General features: G+C 41.9%; 1 protein-coding gene across 2 annotated transcripts in view; it reads left to right on the forward strand.

Moving 5' to 3' along the window:
* The window catches only part of LOC126100487 (fatty acyl-CoA reductase 1-like), a 253,551-nt gene that overhangs the window by 63,708 nt on the left and 165,366 nt on the right, over nt 1-24,477 (forward strand). For both annotated transcript variants that reach the window (XM_049911094.1, XM_049911093.1), the window contains exon 2: nt 15,523-15,759. In XM_049911094.1, the coding sequence (XP_049767051.1) occupies nt 15,538-15,759 (222 nt within the window). In that variant the 5' untranslated portion in view covers nt 15,523-15,537. The remainder of the gene's footprint in view (nt 1-15,522; nt 15,760-24,477) is intronic.

The following is a 24,477-nucleotide window of genomic DNA, read 5'->3' on the forward strand; positions in this document are numbered from 1 at the left end:
CTAATATTTCGTCCCGGACTGCACTCGACATCCTCAGAGGCGGTCCTCCGCTGAGTCTTAACGACTGACCGGTCGGATGTCCAGGGGGACTTAAATACTGTAGGAAAAGGGATGTGGTCGAAGTAACCCGTGATGATCGGAGATAATCCTTGTCAAGGTAAAACGTAACTAGCGATTATCGTTTTGTCAATGATAAAACTGTCTAACGATTCAGCAGAGCTTCTGTCCATATGTCACTAAGTTTCTTTGCCTCCTCTTTCATATTAAAACTACCCTGATGCTCATAAATTTCAGTGGCTTCTGTACCTAGTCGTGGATAATAATTTGACGTTGTAGATAAAATTTCTGTTTCCTGACTGAAGAGCATGCTCCTCTACTGCTGATTTTTCTATTTTTCCTAGTTGGGAAAGACTTTTGTGCTCTTTTAGCCGTGTATTTACGCTCCTCTTGGTAGTTCCAATATAATCTTTACCACACGTACACGGAATTTTGTATACACCAGATGTCGACAGAGGAGGGTGTTTATCCTTCACAGGTCAATGTACTCGACTTATGTTCTCTGTTGGTCTAAAGACCGGTCTGATATCATGTTTCTGTAAAATCTCACAGATCTGAACAGTCACTTTTTTAATAAAAAACTGTATTTTTTCATCGTTGTCGTTCATCCTTGTCCTTCCGCCTTTCGTTCTTTGGTCGCAAAATTTTCTTTACCTCTTTTCCTGAGTAGCCATTTTTCTCAGAAGCCTGCTTCAGATATTTTATTTCAGGATCCAGGTGTTCCGATGTGCATATCCGTTTGGCTCTATCGACAAGACTTTTAATAACACCTGTCTTTTGTTGTGGATGGCGATAGGAATTTTTATGCAAATATCTGTCCGTATGTGTCTTTCTGAAGAACTTTATGTTCCAAACTTCCATCAGACTGAAGTTGCTGAAGTTAAAATCTTCTGGGTTATTAGGTCGCGCCATGTTTCTTCTAAAATGTTCGACGTTTTGGCCCCTCTGCTGGGATCTTCCTCAGGATCTTTTGGTGTCCACTTCTCCTAGAACACTGTCAGAGACGAGTGTCGCGTCCACTTATAAAGGGGGAATTTCCTGGCGTTCGTCCTGGAGAAATGAAAGTATTGGTTAAAATTCATATGGCTGCCATTGGTGGGCCATAGTCATCGGCTAATACAGGAGAAGGGGTGTTGGTAGCTCATCTCCTGTGGATACCATTGGCGGTCATCGTCATTGGATAGAAATGCACTATTCCACACTTTTGCTGAAGAAAGCTTATTGGTAGAAATGCCTGCTACCGCTATTGGTTGGCTAGATTCGAAACGGACAGAGCAAGAGAGGGGGAATGTTTACCCAAAATATTATTGTCCGCCGAGGTGACTTGCAGCGCGTTGTTTATGCCGCTCACACACCGCGGCCGCGTTTTTACTTCCTTGACGGCGGGGAGCCACGATGCCGGAAGCCTATAACCATCCTCTCTATTGAAATAAGATGCATTCTTAGAAATTTCAACCGCTTCTCGGACCTTTCTCCTATAAATGTTTGTTTCTTTAGCCAGTACACGTACGTTATTAAAATCGATGTCAGAGCCACAGTTCTCGCGATGTTCTGCTACTGCCGATTTTGCACTATGTTTTAGCCGCATGTGCCGTTCATGTTCCTTAATGCGTTCTTTAACAGTTCTTCCCGTTTCGCCTATATACACTTTGCCGTAGCCACATGACACTTGATAGACGCCTGCATTGTGGAGGTAATCAGGTGCATCCGTTTTCCGTTGGAAAAAGTCTTTTATTTTGTTTTGATTAAAGAAAGATGTCTGAATACCATTTTTCTTTAAAAATTCTGCTTATGCGGTCAGTGACCCCAGAAACGAACGGTAACCTGACGGAGTGAGAAGGCGGTTCCTCGTCAGTCTTATTACCGGTATAAATATTCCGACTAAAATCCCTGTCGATTGAATAACTATCATACCCATTTGCCTACAAAGTCCTCTTTAAAAAATTCAACTCCGATTCTAAGTTGTCGTCATCGCTGATACGGAAGGCACATGAAGACAGTGTTGAGTGCTGCTTGCTTCTGGGCTAGGTGGTGGTGCTAAGTGGCGTCTAGATACCTGTTTGTGTTAGTCGGCTTTCTGTACACTCTGTGACCTAGAGTGTTAACAGATCCTCTGTATACCAACACATATAGGAACGGGAGACCGACCTCACTCTCAACCTCCAAGGTGAATTTGATTTTGGGGTGAATCCCATTTAGGAAATTGTGGAACGCATGAAGTTCTTCTTCGCCGTGTGGGCATATAATTAATGTATCGTCCACATAGCGGAGCCAGCAAGAAGGCTTCAAAGGAGCACTACTTATCGCTTGTTGCTCAAAACGTTCCATAAAAACGTCAGCTGCAACTGGCGAAATGGGTGAGCTCATGGCCAGGTCGTCAGCCTGTTCATAGAATTCGTCATTGTATTTAAAATAGCTCGAACGAAGACATAATTCAATTAAGTCACAAACATCTGGAGCAACATTATCTCTTATGATCTCCATTGTATCTAATACTGGGACGCTAGTAAATAACGATGTTACATCGAAGCTAACAAGAATGTCACCTACAGACATCCTCAGTGTGCGTATAATTTCTAAAAAATGTTTCGAATCTTTTATAAAAGTATTTCTTTTACCAACGAGATGTCTCAGTTTGCCAGATTGATGACGTGCTAAAAAATAAGTCGGCGAGTTTATCCCACTGACTATAGGCCTCAAAGCAACCGATTCCTTATGTATTTTCGGTAGTCCGTACATTCTGGGTGAGACAGGTATTCGAGGTGTTAGATTCTTTGTAACAGAGCTGTCCAGTCTGGAGTCTGATATCAGGTTTTTCACTTTCCGAACGATTCTGTTCGTCGGATCGCTTTTTAACTTGCGATACACAGGATCAGCTAGTAGTTGTTCCATCTTCCTGTGATAATCCGGGCCGGCCGCGGTGGCCGTGCGGTTCTAGGCACTCCAGTCCGGAGCCGCACTGCTGCTACGGTCGCAGGTTCGAATCCTGCCTCGGGCATGGGTGTGTGTGATGTCCTTAGGTTAGTTAGGTTTAAGTAGTTCTAAGTTCTAGGGGACTGATGACCACAGCAGTTGAGTCCCATAGTGCTCAGAGCCATTTGAACCATTTTTTTGTAATAATCCACAGCATCCAAAACAACGGTAGCATTCCCCTTATCCTATTTTGTTACAACGATGCTTTCGTTTCACATGAGTTCAATAAGAGATTTCCTTTCCTGCTCAGATATGTTGCTTTTCGGAGGTTTCGATTTCCGTAGAACTCTCGACACATCTTGTCTTACTTCTTCGGCCTGCACCTTCGGAAGACGAAACAAGGATACTTCGACGCCACTTACAATTTGGTTCAAATGGCTATGAACACTATGGGACTTAACTGCTGAGGTCATCAGTCCCCTAGAACTTAGAACTACTTAAACCTAACCTACGTAAGGACATCACACACATCCATGCCCGAGGCAGGATTCGAACCTGCGACCGTAGAGGTCGCGCGGTTGCAGACTGTAGCGCCTAGAACCGCTCGGCCACGCCAGCCGGCGCACTTATGATTTCTTCAACAGGTATTCTCTTCGGTGTAGTTGCGAAATTCAGCCCTTTGCCCAGAACTGAAACAGCTGCTTCATCGAGTACTTCTGACGAGAGATCCACCACTACTCGCTTCGAATCCACAATAGCGTCTTCATTCTTAACTGTAACCGCTAGCTTCTCAAACTTCTCTTTTTGTTACATAGCACTTAAATCAGAAAACCATGTTGAATGATCAAACGTTATTTTGCCCACTTTATCCCAGTCCAGGGGTGGGGGAGTTGCCGCCAATGAAAAATGCACATCAATTAAAACGAAGCTAACATAATTCAAGTGTCTGCGTATTTGATGGATTATTTCACGGCGAAGTGTTTCGTTGGCCCTTTGATAGATTCTTCTGGCTTTCACTGTCTACACATGGTGACTAATTCTGGCGAATTTGGGAATAACATCCTTATCAAGGCACCGGGATAGAAAGGTCAAATCACAAAGTAATTTAGCTCGTCTTCTGCGAAGGTTCTGACGGTGGTATAAACCTCTTGCCCATACAAGCTGTCTCATAACTAAAATATTTAAGGAAGATATTCTATGGTGAACTGGATTTTTGGATTAATTTTATTCAGATGATCAAAGAATTCGTCCAAAGCCTTTCTACCATGGAACCAAACCACAAATGTGTCATCTACAAACCGGTACCAGTGAGGTGGTCTCTTATTTGCTTTGTCCAGAGCCGATTGTTCGAATTTCTCCATGTAGAAATTAGCGATTGCAGGACCGAATGGGTTAGCCATTTTACACAATCAAGTTGCTCATTAACTTCATCGTTCCACTGGAAGTAAGGTAATGTCTAAAAAAAGCAGTCTAATCTCCTGGCAAAATCCGTTATAAAAATCGTAACTTCGTTACCTGGAATCATAGAGAGTAAGGACACTATGTCGAAATTTACAAGAATATCTTCAGGAGCCAGAATTAACCCTTGAAGTTTCTCAATAAAATGACGCGAGTCTTTTATATATGAGTCAGTTTTCCCAATGTATGGTTGTAAACGAGTTGCCAGATATCTTGTTATATCATACGTGGAAGAATAAATGGTACTAAATATGGGTCTGAAAGGAAAATCTATTTTATGAATTTTGGGTACCCCATACAGTCTAGGACACATAGCTACACTCTTCAACAAGGCTCTTTTATCATCTTTTTAAAACGAGGTAGATGACTTAATCAGTTTATTTGCTTTCCTCAGTACGCCGGCTGTTAAGTACTTCGTAACTTTCTTGTACTGTACTGACGTTAAAAGGTTAAAAATTTTGCTTCAATAATCCTCTGTATTCATAACAACAGTAGCATTCCCTTTATCAGCAGAAAGAATCACAATATTTTCATCTGCATCTAAGTCTCTAAGAGCCTTCCTCTCACTTTTTGTTAAATTACTTTCCAAAGGTTTACTGTAGCATAATACCCGGGTGGTTTCGATTCGAATTACGTTTGCAGTTTCCTTGGAGAGATTTCGTATACCTGCTTCTATATTCTCGATAATAGCCTCAACTGGTACTCTCGAATTCGAATTTCGTTATAGCGTAGATTCCTCGCTTTGCAAGGACCGAAATCTCGGCTTGAGATACCACTCTCTCCGACTTGTTAATAACAGTATCAGACATCATCATACTGCTTGTAATTACTACATTAGTTTGCAACTCTCTGTACATTTTCTTATATCCTCTAGTAGTCGTTTCCATCATACCTTCCATAGATGTAAACGTAAGGTAATCTATTTTATTTCACAGATCTATCTGTACCTTACTGGCAAGATGCAGTTTCAGTAACTTACGGTCAACAGAATCCATTTCTCGTCTTGTATAATGTATCCTTTCTCGGAGTAGTACTCTTTCTGTACAATCATAAATCCAATGCACCCGACCTGTCTGGAACATCTTCTTCAGTTTTTTAAAGTTTTGTATGGAAGAAGAGTCTCTACAACGTAACAAGCAGGTTAAAGTACAAATTAAATGTGCTCTCTTCTTACGTAAAAATTCCAGACGTCTGACTGATTTTGAGAAATCCGCCTCATAGAGTTTTCTGATCACAGGATGAAGACTTTCATGACCGGAAGACATAGCTGCTGGTAAGCCTTTCGGGACTTGACGTAGTGGTGGAAGGAACTCTTCGGTTCCTGACGTTTCGTCCAGGACTGTGCTGAACATCCTCAGAGGCGCTCCTCCGCTGAGTCTTGCCAACTGACCCGTCGGACGACCGAGAGCGAGGTACATACTGTTGGAAAGGGGGCGTGGTCAAAGTAACACGTGATGAACAGAGATAATGCTTGTCAAAGATAAAGCTAAACTATCGATTATCGTCTTGTCAAATATAAAAATGCTAGCGGTTCTGCAGAGCTACTGCCCATGTGTGACTAAGTAAGTTTCATTGCCTCCTCTTTACTATTAAAATTATCCTGATGCTTATAAATTTCAATGGCTGCTATACACAGTCGTGGATAATAATTTGACGTTATAGATAAAATTTCTGTTTCAGTAAACTTCATTTCGTGCTTTCCTGAAAGAAGAGCATGGTCCGCTACAGCTGATTTCTCTGGTTTTCCTAGTCGGCCAAGACATTTGTACTCTTTTAGCCGTGTATTTACTCTCATCTTGGTAGTTCCAATATCAACTTTACCACACGTACAAGGAATTTTGTATGCATCACATGTCGACAGAGCAGGGCGTTTATCCTTCACAGACCGAAGCATTTGACATTTTTTTTTGTCAGTCTAAAGTCCAGTCTTATGTCATGGTTCAGTAAATTCTTACCGATCTGATCCGTTATTAACAAGTCGGAGAGCGTATTATCTCAAGACGAATTTCCATACTTGCAAAACGGGGAAACTACGCTATAACACCTATGAGAGTGCCAGCTGAAACAATTATCGCGAATGTAGAAGCAGGTATACGAAATCTCTCCAAGGAAACTGCAAATTCAATTCAAACCGAAACCACCAGCGTCTTATGCCACAGTAAATCTTTGGAAAGTAATTTAACGAAAGCTGAGAGGAAGGCTCTAAGAGATTTAAATGCAGATGAAGAGATAGTGGTTCTTCCTGCTGATAAAGGGAATGGTACTGTTGTTATGAATACAGAGGATTATCGAAGCAAAATTTTTAACTTTTTTACTTCAGCACAGTACAAAAAACTGACGAAGGATCCTACAGCCAGCGTACTGAGGAAAACAAATGATCTGATTAAGTCATCTACCTCTGTTCAAAGAGGAGATAAAAGAGCTTAGTTGAAGCGTGAAGTTGTGTCCTAGACTGAATGGGGTACCCAAAAGCCATAAAATATAGTTTCCTTTGAGACCCATAGTTAGTGCCATCAATTCTTCCACGTATGGAATACATGATATACATATTGGGAAAACTGACTTGGGTCTATAAAATATCAAATCCTTCCTCTGTCGGCATGTGGTGTACACAAAATTCCGTGTATATGTGGTAAAGTTTATTTGGCACTACCAACAGGAGCGTAAATACACAGCTAAAGAGCAGAAAAGTCTTTGCCGACTAGGAAAAATAGAGAAATGAGCTGTAACAGAGCATGCTCTTCAGTCAGGAAACCATGAAACGAAGCATTCTGATTCAGAAATTATATCTACAACGCAACATTTTTATTTACGACTATGTAGAGAAGCCATTGGAATTTATAAACATCAGTATCAGGCGGCAATAAAACTTAGTGCATGTGGACAGTAGCTCTGCAGAATCGCTAGAGAATTTTATCTTTCACAAGACCATAATCGATAGTTAAGTTTTATCTTTGACAAGGATTATCACTGCTCATCACGTGTTACTTTGACCACGGCCCCTTTCCTACAGTATTTACATCGCTCTTGGACGTCCAACCGATCAGTTGGCAAGACTCAGCGGAGGAGCGCCTCTGAGGATGTCCAGCGCAATAATGGACGAAACGTCAGGAACCGAAGAGGTTCTTGGACCACGACCTCACATCCCGAAAGGTTTACCAGCAGCTAATTAATAGGAGAGTTGTATGGATCCCTTTATCCCTACACCTGAGTGTATTACTTTCTGTTTTTTACAACCTTACTAGATTTCACGTGAAAGATCTAAGCTTTTCCATTCTTTCTTCCATTATTTTTTGAGTTGGATGTATTGAACCTTACCACCTACAAATTTGTACAAAATTTAATAAAAACAGATAGATGTATCAAAATACTATGGGTCTGTACAGGTTAAGCTTATATTAGAGTATCCACACAGATGCATAACCGAACGTTAAAAAGTTTTGGCGAGACACCATGTATAATGGTAAAAGAATGCATCAGGAAAGAACTCATCCAAATTTGAGGATTATAAATCAGAAGATTAAAGTACTGATGTAACCATTGTTAGCACAGAAACATGTATAAACATAAGTGGCAGAAATGTATAACTTTAAAAAATGGCCTTAAGTGGTTATACATCTTCGTGAAGAAGAACTGTTATCCCTGCTGGGAGAGTCACTTACATGTTCACAAAATGACTTAGCATTTTTGCTATTCTTGGCAAAAACACAATAACATAAGTTGTTCACATCTCCTCTTTCTTTCATCCTGAAATCCTCAAAGAGTATTATCCTTGATACCTATGCAGCGTAAAGTGGGAAACAGTTGAACCATGGTTGGAAAGCAATCTTACCACGGTAATTATGGGCTTCCTGCTCGCCTGAAGTTTTCGATTCCTTAGAGAGTTTCTAAATATTGTTTGAGTCTTCGAGTAAAGCTGGTCCTTGTGGCCGAGTGAAATGTATTACTCGTCTGCCCATTCTTCACCGCTGTTTTTTGGAGCCCAACCTTGCAACAGGAGGGTGGTAGAGTGCTGTTCATTACCGGGACAGCGGCTCTGGCGTCCTTTACCACCAGACCCACTTGTCGTTGTAGCTTCGTCGAACGTAATCTGGGAGTCAAATAAATGATATTCCCATTTCTCTAGGTTAGTTCTGCAGTATTTATCTCAAAATTTTCAGGATTTTGACGTTCATTTTACGGTCCCACTTCGGATTTTCGGTTGAATACCGAACCTGTCCCTATATCAGTACAGGTTGTCTAATTCTCACAATATCCTGCTGCGACTACTTGCAATCATAATTTTGCTTGAAATATGAGGGATAGTTGCAACAGAAGATGTTTGATTTTTCCTCTGGACTCGTTGTTACCGCTGTTTCCATGTTTAATTGAATGATTCCTGGTTGTAAAATGGTTCATTAAATTCCTACATTATAAAGTCTTGAATGGATAAAATGTTTCAGGTTACCCTTGTTTCCATGAGATTTTTTCTTCTTGAAATATATTCCGCAATATTCAGAATTGTCTGTTCTGTACAATTTTGTTCTCTACACATCACAGATAGCCTAAGCGTCTTGCCTAGACAGAATCCAGAATGGAACTGTTTCTTAGACCTATTGTGTGGTGACGGCCGACGGTAGATGTTCCAGAGTAACTGAATGTTCACAACATTTAAATTTATCACATACCATCCATTCACACAGTGACTCCCAGTTCCGTTAGGAATGCTTGTGTGAAATTCCAAGCTGCAATGCTATCTCGTGGCGAGCTGCTGCGTTACGACCATTGAAGTTCCTGAAACAGCTGCGTGGAAGGTCAAAGCACTAGCATTGTTGCAACAGGCATCCTGGCGGTGAATGCAACTGTACGTGACTGATGTTCGATGGAAAATGGCACTGCAGCGGCGAGGAAACGTAAATTTTACGAGTACTTCTTTGTGGGCGAGAATTCCTTGAATTCGACCCCAATACCGAGAGGCAGGTTTCCGGTAGCTCCTCCATGACGTCACTCCACCCCACAAAGCGAAGACTATACACTAGTTTTCGTTCAGCAAATGGATCACACTCCTAGGTCAGCCAGCGTATTCGCTCCATTTAGCCCCGCACGACTCCTGGTTGTTCCCAGAATTGAAGTTAATGCATTTAAAAAAGAGGCAAGTGAATCTTTCAAGACTGTTATAAATGATTTCAGCTGTGTTTTTGTTCGAGGGAGACTATTTTGAGACAATACAGTTATTTCGTGAGTATAATCCGTGATTTTAATTTTTCATAGCCGCAGTCGCAACGAAACTGAAACGCGCTGTGTTAGATTAGCTTCCTCCATATAAATTATTATTTCTCATGTTACCATTATATAATGTCAAAGTTGTAAGTAATAGTTCTGATCTGGGTTGTCCTAATCTAGTACTACACAGAGTAATTTATGATCATATTTCATTTTTATTTGCTTTGTATTAATGGCAGTAAGCAATTATAATTTATTATTAATAAAAATGTTGGCAATAATGTTATACGTTGCAATTTTACAAAAAAATGGTGTGTGAAACTTCACATAACGCATACAATGGAAAGCTAACTTAAAAATAAAACGAAACGTTAAACGATAAATAGTGGTGAAATCTGGTCACGAAAATAATTATTATTAGCTGATAGTAATATAAGTTCCTTCTAATTTTATCAAATGAAGGCATAAAATCTGAAAATGTGTCCATTATCACATTGTGACACTTTATTTTACAGGTCCGTCTTGATCACACAAACTTTTAAACTTCCCTATTATCGGTTTCGGCTACTGTCATCTTCAGATCTGTTACAAACGAAAATACGATGTAACCAACTAAATTCAATTTGCTGACGGTAAATCTATAAAATTCCTGGTACTACATAAAAAATAAAAAGTACATTATTAACAGCGATGTACAGCAGCAATACATGCCATAAAATATTGTGATGTAGGTATCAACTTCAGATTATACATATAGGTAAATAGTAAGCGCTGGTGATGATAAGAATGTGTTTGGTATTTATACAAATAATTGAAGCCAGCAGCGGGAAACACGGAGAATAATATGAAAGTGTTGCAAAGGACACCGAAGGTTCAATTTCTGAACCTGCTCGAGGAAATGGGGATTTAATGTACTCAGAAAACGATAATCGGGAATACTGCTGAATGACCAGAATGCGTTTAAGGGGCTCCGGATAGTCTCAAAATCATGAAAAGTTCAATTTTTACTTTTTTGCGTTTTCTGAATCTGCAGACTATTATCTTTTAATATATATATAATTTATTCAATTCCGAAGACTACAACTATTTTTAATTTTTTTTGAAATGTGTTCTACATGGGCGTGACCCACTGTGGCGCTGTTAAACTGCTGTCAAATGGTGTTATTATTAACGTCCGTGTTCATCAGGTACATTTTAGTGATGTGAGATAAAGTATGTGTTGTGGCTAACCTATTTTCAGAGACTTAGCAGCACCTGAACTGTTGAAAAAGTGTATTCACGGAAAAACTCAAAACCCCAATGAAAGTGTAAGTAGTGTTATATGGTCGAGAATCCCCAAGACTGTATTTGTTGGAATAGAAACACTTCACTTTGGTGTGTATGATGCTGTTGCGACTTTCAATGATGGCAACATTGTAAGGTGCAAGGTATTTAGAAATATGGGAATGAAGATAGGTTCTAACATGGTACGAGCGATGCTTGCTTTAGACAAGGAACGCCTTCGGGCTGCAGACAGGGCTGTAAAGAGTCTAGAAATACAAGCAAGAGTAAACAGGAGGAGGAACAAGAGGAAGCTGGAGGAGGAGTTTGCAGAGGATGAAGATAATCCAGCCTATGAACCTGGAATGCACTAAAAAGTTAATCCAATCTTTGTCGCTCGATTCCCAAAACTTTTATTTCCTCATACTAATTACATGTTTTCTAAGGATCTTCCAAACATATTTGTTTCAAACTTTCAGTAAATGTTACACAGTACCTTCTGCATAATTTAACACAGCCTTTTTCCAAAAAACTGTATATTTTTGAATATATAAATAAAAAATTGCAAAAAAATGTTGTGAATTTTCATTACAATTGAAAAAAAAATCATCTTTAATAACTGAACTAAAATTTTGTAAAATCCCTGTGTTAAGTTGTAGCCCATATTCCAATAAATAATCTGTAAAAAGTTCAACTTCCTACCTCAAATACTTTGTGAGGAAAGATGTAATTTATAAGCGTTATTTTAACATTGCAAGTATAGGGCGTTCTGGAGCCCCTTAACTTGAATGGTATGCTGACAATTACGTGTGTAGATGGAGTAACTAACGAGTAGGTATTGCAGCGAAGAGGTGACAAGATTTCTTTCACGAAAACAGGGTACTGGTTCATACGAGACATTCTGAGCCTTCACGAAATAGTGTATTCAGAAACCTACCATTTTGAGCAGCGTCGAGCGCCCCGGCGAGCTGACGTGCGGTCGCGTGCGGCGGCCGACAGCGACGAGGAGACTGGGCCTTCCTCCGCACGTTCCGCCACAAGTAAACGAGGACGTCGTACAGAGAAGCCACTGAGGTCCCACTCCAGGCTATCGACTTTCTCATTAGTTGTCACTGTTTCGTTAACTACCTTACACTTACAGTTACGGTTCAATTGTTTGTAATGTTGCAACATTTCGTTTTATTGATAAGATTTTGTTCTTAAGCTTTTCATACTGGCTTTTACACAATTGCGTGTTCTACTTTGCCAATCTAGGAGCTTCACCATATTATTATTAGCTCTTTTTACTTGGATTTTAAGTATAGATCTAATTCCACGAATTGTACACTCCTGGAAATTGAAATAAGAACACCGTGAATTCATTGTCCCAGGAAGGGGAAACTTTATTGACACATTACTGGGGTCAGATACATCACATGATCACACTGACAAAACCACAGGCACATAGACACAGGCAACAGAGCATGCACAATGTCGGCACTAGTACAGTGTATATCCACCTTTCGCAGCAATGCAGGCTGCTATTCTCCCACGGAGACGATCGTAGAGATGCTGGATGTAGTCCTATGGAACGGCTTGCCATGCCATTTCCACCTGGCGCCTCAGTTGGACCAGCGTTCGTGCTGGACGTGCAGACCGCGTGAGACGACGCTTCATCCAGTCCCAAACATGCTCAATGGGGGACAGATCCGGAGATCTTGCTGGCCAGGGTAGTTGACTTACACCTTCTAGAGCACGTTGGGTGGCACGGGATACATGCGGACGTGCATTGTCCTGTTGGAACAGCAAGTTCCCTTGCCGGTCTAGGAATGGTAGAACGATGGGTTCGATGACGGTTTGGATGTACCGTGCACTATTCAGTGTCCCCTCGACGATCACCAGTGGTGTACGGCCAGTGTAGGAGATCGCTCCCCACACCATGATGCCCGGTGTTGGCCCTGTGTGCCTCGGTCGTATGCAGTCCTGATTGTGGCGCTCACCTGCACGGCGCCAAACACGCATACGAACATCATTGGCACCAAGGCAGAAGCGACTCTCATCGCTGAAGACGACACGTCTCCATTCGTCCCTCCATTCACGCCTGTCGCGACACCACTGGAGGCGGGCTGCACGATGTTGGGGCGTGAGCGGAAGACGGCCTAACGGTGTGCGGGGCCGTAGCCCAGCTTCATGGAGACGGTTGCGAATGGTCCTCGCCGATACCCCAGGAGCAACAGTGTCACTAATTTGCTGGGAAGTGGCGGTGCGGTCGCCTACAGCACTGCGTAGGATCCTACGGTCTTGGCGTGCATCCGTGCGTCGCTGCGGTCCGGTCCCAGGTCGACGGGCACGTGCACCTTCCGCCGACCACTGGCGACAACATCGATGTACTGTGGAGACCTCACGCCCCACGTGTTGAGCAATTCGGCGGTACGTCCACCCGGCCTCCCGCATGCCCACTATACGCCCTCGCTCAAAGTCCGTCAACTGCACATACGGTTCACGTCCACGCTGTCGCGGCATGCTACCAGTGTTAAAGACTGCGATGGAGCTCCGTATGCCACGGCAAACTGGCTGACATTGACGGCGGCGGTGCACAAATGCTGCGCAGCTAGCGCCATTCGACGGCCAACACCGCGGTTCCTGGTGTGTCCGCTGTGCCGTGCGTGTGATGATTGCTTGTACAGCCCTCTCGCAGTGTCCGGAGCAAGTATGGTGGGTCTGACACACCGGTGTCAATGTGTTCTTTTTTCCATTTCCAGGAGTGTATATTGATACATGTTTCATTGTCAGATGCTCATTTTGCCATGTGAAGTAATTTTAATTAATGATTGCGCAAACCGCATTTTAACTACTACATTTACGATACTGGTTATTCATATACCCTAGCTATAATGCCCTCTTCTGGCCTCAGTTATTTGTCCAATTACTGATCATCACCAGCACTTACTATGAACCTACAAGTATAACTTGACGTTGATACCTACGTCAGAACATTGTATGGTATGTATGGCTGCTATGCATGGCTGCTACTCATGTAAATACATTTTGTTTCTTATGTAGCTCCAGGCCTTTTGTAGAATTTAGTTGGTTATACCCCGATTTTGTTTGTAACAGATCTGAAGATAGCAGCAGCCGAAGCCGCTAATATGAAGTGTAAAAGTTCGTGTCATCAAGACGGACCAGTGAAACAAAACTTCTGATTTTATGGAAACATTACTTTTTCAATGGAGCACATAAAAAATTGTGAAAAACTTACAAATTTCTTGAAAATGGAGCAATTAATTACCTTTGTGAGTGAATTCCCATACGGGGTGCGGGCCAAAAACTGTCCAAGCACCAAAACATTTGTATGTATAGCCGAGTAAACAATCCGCTGTTACTTCTCTAAAAACATCTCTCTAGAGATATTTTTTGTGAATCAAAATAAATGTAAACAGTTTCCAGTTTTATTACAATTAAAATACATTTGTTGAGTCTGATACTAAAAATAGATTATGGAATTCGAAATTACGACCAAATTTGTGAGCCTCTCGAATCCCTGTCGCTTCCACTGCGAAGCTAGAACGACGCAGGATCAATCGTTGTTGCATTGATCAGTAAGAGGACTTATTTGTTGCAGCTCTCCACTCCAGTCTATCCCGTGCAAGACTTTTCACCTCTGTCTAACTACTGCAACCCACGTTCATTTCAAGCTGCTTACTGTATTCAAGCCATGATCTCAATCTACAGTTTGTACACTACCCTCCCTGCCCTGGGTTCACCGCTTTCCCAAACTGACTATTTCTTGATGGCTCAGAATGTGTCGTATCAACCAGTACCCGGTTTTAGTCAAAGGAATCTTGTCACCTCTTCGCTGCAATACTACTTGTAAGTTACTCCATCTACACTCGTAATGGTCAGTATTCTTCAATAGCAGAAAATTTATAAAGTTTCTATTCTGTTTGAGGCTGAACTGTTTGTCATGCAAATTTCACTTAAGGGTAAGCCCATACACCATACAAATTACTGAGAAAGACTGGTAATACTCAAATTTGCGTATGTGTTTACAAATTTCTTTTTTTCATAAACATTTCTCCTCCTTCTGATAGCCCATATTTTAATTCTTCTCAAATTCGACAATCATTAATTATTTTGCTGTCCAAATGGCAAAACGCGTCTACTAATTTTAGTCTCCTTTTTCCTTACTTAATTTCATCAGCATACCCTGATTTAATTCGACTACATTCCATGGTTTGTCTTTTACTTTTGTTAACATTGATATTATATACTTCTTGAAAGACATTATTCACTCCTTTTAATCGCTCTTCGAGCTACTTACCTGTTTCTGAGAAAATAAAAACGTCGTCCGCAAATCTTAAACTTCTTTGATATTTTCACTAACTTTTCGACTTTCCGAATTTCTCCTTGTTTTCTGCTGTGTTCCAAGTGAATAAAGCTGTGGACTGGATACAACCCTGCGTCACTCCCTTCTCAACAGCTGCTCCCCTTTCTTGTCCTTCGAAACTTATTGGTGCCGTCTGGCTTCTGTACAAGTAGAGAATAATCCTTCCCTCGTGTATTTTAATTCTGCAACCTTCAGAGCTTCAGAGAGTGTACTCAAGCATGTAGGCAAGTGTGTAGCGTTTTCTGATTCCATGTCCCTATTTACAGGAAGAAAAATCTCCAATGGTTGCCGTGGAAAGACAGGATGTGCGTTCGGGTCCCCGAGTGCCACAGTGGTATGCCGGTCGGTCGGTGCTGGTGACAGGGGCCACCGGCTTCCTGGGGATAGCCATTGTGGAGAAGCTGCTGCGGTCCTGCCCTGACATTGGCACTATCTACATGCTGGTGCGGCCAAAGCGTGGACAGGACCCCCAGGCGAGGCTGGAAGCCTATGTGTCCAATGTTGTGAGTGTCCCTGCTGTTTCTGACATACTACACAGATGAGCCAAAACTTTATAAGCACTACCCACTGGAATACTGACGTTTCAATACTGATTGACATGACGTTTTGGGGACATGACTCATTAAAGAAGGTTCAGAAGCTGAACAGAGACGAATGGATAATCGTTCTAGTGATGATACAGGTCACAAATCGGGAAAGCCAATGAGGTAATCCAGTTCGACAAAGGGCAGATCATTATGGTCACCTGCCTGGGAACGAACACCTCAGAAACAGATAAACTTCTGAGCGGTTCACATTGAATAAAGGTGAAACCAGACGACTAACTGTTGGACACCCATGCCACACCACAGAACCTGCAGGTTGTAGGCTGCCCACCCTACAAAACAGAACAGGTGGAAGTTTATGGCACATCTGTCGACAGAGTACAATGCTGGTGCATGCACAAATTTCTCAGAGCATACTGTTTAGGTACATTGTTTAACATGGTAAATTAGTGCTGTAGTTTATAGTTAATTTTTCTGGAACACTCAGTTTCAACAATAAATTATTTACGACGGCCCATATCGATGTGTTGGATTGCTGATTTAGGATAGCTATTAGCTCCACTTAGGGTGAAAGCCAATCTGTAATGATCAATACATAGCGATTCTGTGCCAGCATTTTCTCAAAATGTCCTCAGATGACCATATCAATCATTCCAAATATCTTATTAGCTGCAGGTGATCTCTATAGTGGAATATAATGATCATTCAGTACAGGTCAGTGTGCACATGGTACACAGTTTTTCACATGCTACTTGACATCCTGTTTGCGCATATGCTACCAGTAGTGATTAGCCACCTGCCATTCAGTAGTTCTTTGATCCCTGTGTCCTCATAACATGTGGTCATGTGCCTGTCTCACCCTCATGCAGCATGGCTGGAATCACAATACATGGTCCATGTCTTGTCTTCTTAGACAATACACAGTTGTCCACAATGTACTGTGTGTGCACTGGAAATAGAAGCCGGCCCTGCCTTCCACTCCACAATGGTGTGGCCACCTGTTCGTTAACATACCAACCTTTCTACTGACGCTGTCTCCATTCTGGTGATTATTGCCAGGTTTATAAATTAATTCAAACTGAATTCACTTATGTTCAGTGCCTAACGCATTAAACTACAAGGTGGATCATTCAACTCCAATAACTACTGAACTTTTGTGATCTGCTATCACTTTAAGTATCTTACCATACAAATAACATTGGATGTATGTCACACGATATATGGGGCTTCGCGTTTTCCTATCCATGGTAGAAGTATTTCTCTTCGCTTTTTTTAACTGATGCTAGGCATTGTTATCGATACATTCCAGCCATTCTATTTCTTGACTATATGCAGCCCAGTGCATGATTACTATCTGCACAGGGCAATATGAAGTCTTTCTCTGAACTAGTTGTAAGATATTCTTCCAATATTCTGAATGCATCACCCATTTTGATGTCTAGTGGAACATTACTCATTTTTTCAGTGAATGCACAAGACATCAAGTTGTTTCTGAATATTTTGGGAGAAATTTTGTATAGCAATTTGTTAACCCTAGGAAAGATTGTAACTACTCCATCTGAGGCATTATAAAATCCTTAGCGGCCTCCTTTAGTCAACAGTCTGTCCAAACGCAATGCCGCGTCTTGAATATTGCACTTCTTGTAGTGTGAAATAAAACCTCTCTATTGATAGAGTGAGGTGGGCTGTGTGCAATCACTTAAAGGCTTCCCTGACGCGTCTCCACATTCTTTAGAAAAAACAGTCCTGTCTTCCAAATGTACCATACACTATCTTGGTTTTAAACCTCATAATATCCTTTCCAACAAATGCTGTAATGTGCCAGGCAAATTTTTCAACTCGAACAGCATACAATGATATTAGTACTGTCCTGAATGAACTCTAAACGCCGGTTTTCGCTGGTCTTCCAGTGCTACTTCAAACTGGTGGTAACCACCCCATAGATCTATGGTAGAAAATACCTGCACTGCCGCAAGTTTTCTAAGGTTTCTGTTATATATGGGATTGGACACATATCTGTAATTGTACGCCTAAGATATTTGTAGTCACAGCAGAAATGATAAGCTTTTCTTCCACTTGTACCTGTTTGCAGTACAACCACCATGGATACTCCTGAAGGACCTATAGTTTCTCAATGAAGTTATACCAAAACTGCTGGTTAAAAAACTCCTCAATCACTGGTTGTAAGTGATGAGCATGAAGTATTATATACAGAACACTGGTGATTCATTTCCTTTTGGGATTATGTATTACGTCACTGGAAATTCTCCCAAAGAACCATGAGGATTAAACAGGTCCTCAAGCTCTATCAACAATTACTTCATATCTAATTTTTCCATAGTCTTTCGTATATATAGGCTCACAGGCACTTCTAATTTCATGGGTTATGTGTTCAGGTTCTTAAAACCATGTCTTTTGTTGTATTATTTGAAACTTGAAACCAATGCACTTTAATGTAGTGCATGCAGTCTCAGTGACGATTTCATTTTTCTATTTTGCATATGGAATTCACAGATGTGAAACGATGCATATGTAAGTTATGCAGGTTATTACCATAGCAGTAAGAAACCTTTATGAAGGACACAGCGATGGAGCTTGCTGGACACAGATGTATGGAAAATAGGATATTATAGGATTACAGAACTACACTGTGAGATTAACAACAGAAGTAGCTCGGAATTGCGCACAAAGGCTCGAAATTAGCTAATAGCAAATGAATGAAATAAAATGTTTATTTCAAAAATAAAAACAGCCTACAAATAAAAATGACTTCTCTCAAGCACTTTTTCAGTAGAAAATATGTGTTTCACATTTGGAAACATGAACAAGTGTGTATAGCCTTTAAGGTATGCACTTCAGAGCCACGATTATTCAATATTTTGTTTATAGGCCATTCCTCCTGGGACATTTGTAGCACAGCTCATCCACTGACCAACAACCCCGCTTTCTAGCTGTCAACAGATTCTTCACAAATGCTAATACATTCTCTGCTGCTTTACTTAAAAAAAGGATCAAGTAAACTAACGAATAACATCTAGATTGCATACTGATAAACTGGAGAAGGATCTGTCATATTCCGAAGCCATGCATAAGCAAGTCTGTGTTATCTGCCATTAACTGTGCTATTTGTTCCAAACTCACTGAACCGCTTCCTGAGTGATAACCACCTGTTCCCCTCACTTAGTCACTGCAAATCCCATGTGTGTAACAAATGGACATAACCACGGAAGCTTAATACTAATGATACGTCATATTAGAAAACACTTCTTAATCTTTACTCCTGGCCGTTAACAGTGTGATCTCACTGCATTCATTGGCATAAAACTCTGGCCTTCTGCTTTTGAGAAAGATCACTGACGAGAATTGAGCGCAGGGGACACTGTACCCCAACACATTACACTGTGTGCACCTAACTAGGCACATACTATTATAAGTTTATGTTTCTTCCTTGGTATTCGTAAATTCACCCAAATTAGTGCCTGAGCTCATCTTGACGAGACGAACTTTTAAACCAACTTTCCAGTCTACGTGTTGCACTGTTGAAAATCTCAAGGACGGAAAACATTAGAACAAAACTGTCTACACTTGCTACGCTGCGATGACGATGCCGCATCCAGACCCGTGAAGCTCCATGTTTCTGACATACTTCTGACACCATTCGTAATAGTGCCAGTGTTGGGAAAGGAAGGCATTGTTATAGCTCAGGATAGTCGTCACAGCTGGTGTGTGGAATGCGTACTAGCATATTCCCAGTGGTCATGGAATCCAAAACTCTCTGTTAAAAATAACTTTACTTATGAATGTTTCTGCAGAATCTGAGGGCAATGAATGAATAGCGAGAATTGACGCCAGGCAGTGATAGGCGCCTCAGCAAAGCACCTGGTCACGTTCTGAGCTAGCACATAGCGAGTACACAAGCAAAGCAGAACACTGACACAGCAGAGCAATTTCAGCTGTCGCGCCTTTGACAGTGTTAGTGCTGCAGACTTCAGGTGGACAGCAGAAGTGGGAGCACATCTAGCAATCTGTGCTGTAACAATTACGGGCTATGCTTTTGGATAGCACACTGACCCCAAACCCTGGACACCTTGACGACGGTCAGAAGCCAGATGAGGTCGCCCAAAAGGTGGCAGGTCTTTTCATGGTTACCAATCAAACTATGGAAGCATAGTATCTAGCATGGACAGCAGCTAGTGGATGTTGCAGATAGACATAGACAAAGATAAGAGGGCCATAATGCCATGTGAATGACCAGAAGCCAGATGAGATCACCTGGAAAGATAAGCGGGCCAAGTGGATGATCAGAAGCTAGATGAAATCACCTTGACCCTCTTCTGATGGTTGTCACTCGAATCTTGTAAGCATAAGATCTAGCAACGATGTGTGGATAGCAGCTAGAAGATAATTTAGCTAGACACAGACGCAACTGAGAGGACCATGTGGGACTGTCAGCTGTAGTGGAGTAGGTCTCTTTGAAGGCTGCGATTGGGGACGAGATACAGCTGGGCCCGAGTGATTACTTACAGACACTTGGCCTTACTTTATTATAACGCGGCGTTACTTTTGGTGACGCAAACGACAAAAGTGGCACAGCACTGGGCCTCGGCATAGGGTAATGCAGGTCACCAATGCAGTGCATGACCATCCTGCATCAATGATGGCAGACAGCTGGCTAGCCTGCTTGCTGTGGCTTGTGCAGTCTGGATGGAGAGACGTTGGAGCTACATTTGAGTTTGTTATCCTCTATCGTCACCGTACGATGATGGAACTCTCTTTTGCTATGAGCTGAGAATTGCGGAATTTTCATTAACCGTGGGGGACTACCGATGCAAAGAGGTATCAAAGGTAAGGACAATGTATCTTAGAGCTATGAGAAATGACAAGAGCGACGGCACAATCATAGCGACAGAAACAGGTACAGCATTCCAAAAGTGGTTTTTATATTACAATACCGATCTGAGCGGCGCTTCATAGCTGAGCAGCGGTGGGAGTGTTGATAATCAATCCTAGACATTTCCTTGCAGCTGTCGATGGTAGATGTTGGTAGCTTTATTGATGAAACACCTAGGGGACAAGCATAGCCGGACCAAAATGACTCACAGCTATGTTCGTCTTGGACAAATTTTGGAATGAAAAGACAGTTAAACTGGAAACAACATATTTTGTATGTGGAAACGTGTGTAGCAATTGTAATATGAACTACATGATATCGAGGAAGATAAGTTTTCAAGAGATTTCAAGTATTTGTTGCCCATTAATCGGCGGATGCTACGTCAGGTGAGTATTTATTCGCTTTGAATTTTGCTTTCACTGTAAGATAACGTTCAGTATGTCCTTTGTTAATTTTTTAGTGATGCAGTGAACAAATCTATTTAACAACATCGTCAGCTACATTTACGGATTTTATAATGTGTTAAATTTAAAAAATTCGTACGAAAAATGTTGTAGGAGATTTTGTCTAGAGAAAGCGGACAAATAAAAAAAAAAAAAAACATATTACAAGTATTCAGGTTTGTGGTAGGAATGTGGAGACTGTAAGATTTTATCGTGAGGAATTGTTAAGTAAATTTAGATATACGGCAGGACATTTAAATGATTGTGTGAAATTAGATGAACTTTAGGAAAATTATCATATCCAATTAGAATTACAGTCGGTGATGGACCATACGGAAGCGTCGAAGAGTATTTGAACAAAGTGGAATGGGCTGAATCTCACTGTAGAGAAAGTTATTAGTACACACTCATAGAAAACTAGTAACCTCTTCACCACGAGTTCCTTAAAGAATAAAACTCGCACTTATAAAACAACTTGAGACGTTTGACTATAACCGCCTTAACGTGTTAAATATTTGATGGTAAGCATGTAGAATCTTTATGGAGGAAGATGTGAAACCCTAATTATGTTGGTTTCATTAGTTTGGCATTGTTTAGAAACTGTTGCATATTGGCCGTTTCCTTGGCTTTGACACATTCTGTTAACTGAAGGTAGTTTTGAGTAGAACTGAAGAATTCAGAAAAAATCATTTCCCATATTTAAATTTAAACAGCCGAAGTCGATGGCCACAGGACGTAGTTCTTTCATTTCTGCATTTTAATCGTCATTATTAATTCTTTCGGGCTCGTTGGCTGTTTCCTTGTCTTGGGTAGAATTAAACACGTACAGTTTATGAACTAAAATTGTAGTAGCGCATCAGACAGTCGTCGAGCGGCTCTTATAATCCACTAAAAACGAGCCTGTTCTTCAAAGTTCACGTCGCCATGTCTCTCCAAATACGTGTCAGACAATGATATAATTTTGTAGATGCAATTAGATGTATGTGTGGATACTGTTTGCAAACTGTGTTGTGAACAGAGTTGGTAGTACGTTTCTGTAGAAACGTCATAACTGAAACTGAAGTTGCACTGCACAAACAACGAAAATGTCTTAAGCGATAAACCATTTCTTCCTTTCACTATTTTGTGACGGGTATTAGGAAAAATGTTATCAAACACCTGACGAATGTAGTCTGAGTAACTTGCGCATCATGAGTTACACTTCCTTTAGTCGTATACACAGTTTCTGACTTTAATACTTGACTTACTTTGTTAACCTTTTAACGTAAATTTATACATTTCAATGAGTAGATTACGGCGGTATTCCAGATTTTAAAAGCGGTTAATAATTATATTAAATCCTGGAAATCAATTTAATGTTGCAAGTGGAAGCCATTAGACAAACAAGCTGTAGCTGGGACTTTGTGGCCACTGTTCCCATGTAGGAAGACAGACAATGTAGTGAGGGAAATGTAAACAGAATGGGAGTAGGAATAGGCGTTGTTGGTCAGAGATTTAGGAGAGTCAGAGGGAGAGGTGGGCATGCCAATAAGTGCAGGAGAAGAGGGAGTTCACATAGGGCATACAATAGAGGTAGATATGACTGCACAGAATGCCACAGCAGTCCATACCAATGTGGTTGGTTTGTGGGATTAAAGGGACCAGACTGCTATGGTCATTGGGCCCCTTTTCCAAATACTAAAAACACCCTCAGAGAATAAAAAACGTTCAAGAGAACAGATGACAGACGACACAGAACAAGAGAAACTTAAACAAGGACCAGACAAAACGAATTAAAATCACACAGAGTGTGACAGTGGTTGGCCGACCATACAGAGAAAAAGGAAAAGCCAACCACCGAGAAACATATTAAAAACTGAGGCTAAAACTGTAGGCCAGAAGCCAGACTCAATACTAAATACTTAATACTAATACTTAGAGCAAATGATAAAAGCCCCCTGCCCGAATAAAACGCAAAACTAAGCCTGTCATGGCAATGTCATAATGTAAAATGGCAGGGAGTGTATCAGGCAGCGCAAATGTCTGCCTGACCACAGATAAAAGGAGGCAGACCAACAAAATGTGGGCCACCGTCAAAACCACCCTGCAGCGACATAGAGGAGGGTACTCCCGGCGCAGTAAATAACTGTGCGTCAACCGGGAGTGGCCAATGCGGAGCCGACAAAGGACAACTGAGTCTCTGTGATTGGCTCGCATGGATGACTGCCACACAGTCGTCGCCTCCTTGATGGCACGGAGTTTGTTAAGGGTAGTCAGACCGCGCCATTCAGCATCCCATAGTGCGAAAACTTGGCGGCGTATGACTGCTCGCAAATCAGTCTCCAGGAGGCCAATGTCCAGGTTTGGTTCACTGGTGGCATGTTTGGCCAAGCGGTCAACATGTTCATTGCCCGGGATACCGACATGACTGGGGGTCCACACAAAGACCACAGAGCGGCCACAATGGGCAAGAGTATGCAGGGACTCCTGGATAGCCATCACCAGACGAGAACGAGGGAAACACTGGTCGATAGCTAGTGAACCGCTCAAGGAATCGCTACAGATAACGAAGGACTCACCTGAGCAGGATCGGATGTACTCTAGGGCACGAAATATGGTGACCAGCTAAGCAGTAAAAGCGCTGCAGCCAGCCGGCAAGGATCTTTGTTCGTAGTGGTCCCCTAGAGTTAGAGCATAACCAACCCGACCAGCAACCATCGAACCGTCAGTGTATACAACGCCAGAGTCCTGATACGTGGCTAGCATGGAATAAAAGCGGCGGCGGAAGGTCTCTGGAGGGACTGAGTCCTTCAGGCCCTGTGCCAAGTCGAGTCGAAGGCAAGGGCGAGGAACATACCATGGGGGTGTATACAAAGAGGCCCGGAAAGGAGGTGGAACAGGGAAAACCCCAAGCCTGGAGAGAAGCTCTTTGACGCGGACCGTGATTGTACAACCTGACCGGGGCCGACGCTCTGGCAGATGGACGACTGATTGCGGGAACAGAAAACGATAATTTGGATGCCCAGGCAAGCTAAAAACATGGGCAGCATAAGCGGCCAGTAAATGTCGGTGCCGCAACCGCGGTGGAGGGACACCTGCCTCCACAAGTATGCTGTCCACAGGGCTGGTCCAGAAGGCACCAGTGGCAAGTCGTATCCCGCTGTGTAGTATTGGGTCCAGCACCTGCAATTCAGATGGAGATGCTGAGCCACAAGCCAGACTCCCATAATCCAGATAGGACTGGATTAACGCCTGGTAGAGCCGTAAGAGGGTACATCGGTCGGCGCCCCATCTTGTGTCTCAAGCATCGCAGAACATTTAGATGCCGCCAACATGTCTGTTTAAGCTGCTGAATATGAGGCA

This window comes from Schistocerca cancellata, chromosome 9 (genome assembly GCF_023864275.1).
Source record: "Schistocerca cancellata isolate TAMUIC-IGC-003103 chromosome 9, iqSchCanc2.1, whole genome shotgun sequence".
NCBI lineage: Eukaryota > Metazoa > Arthropoda > Insecta > Orthoptera > Acrididae > Schistocerca > Schistocerca cancellata.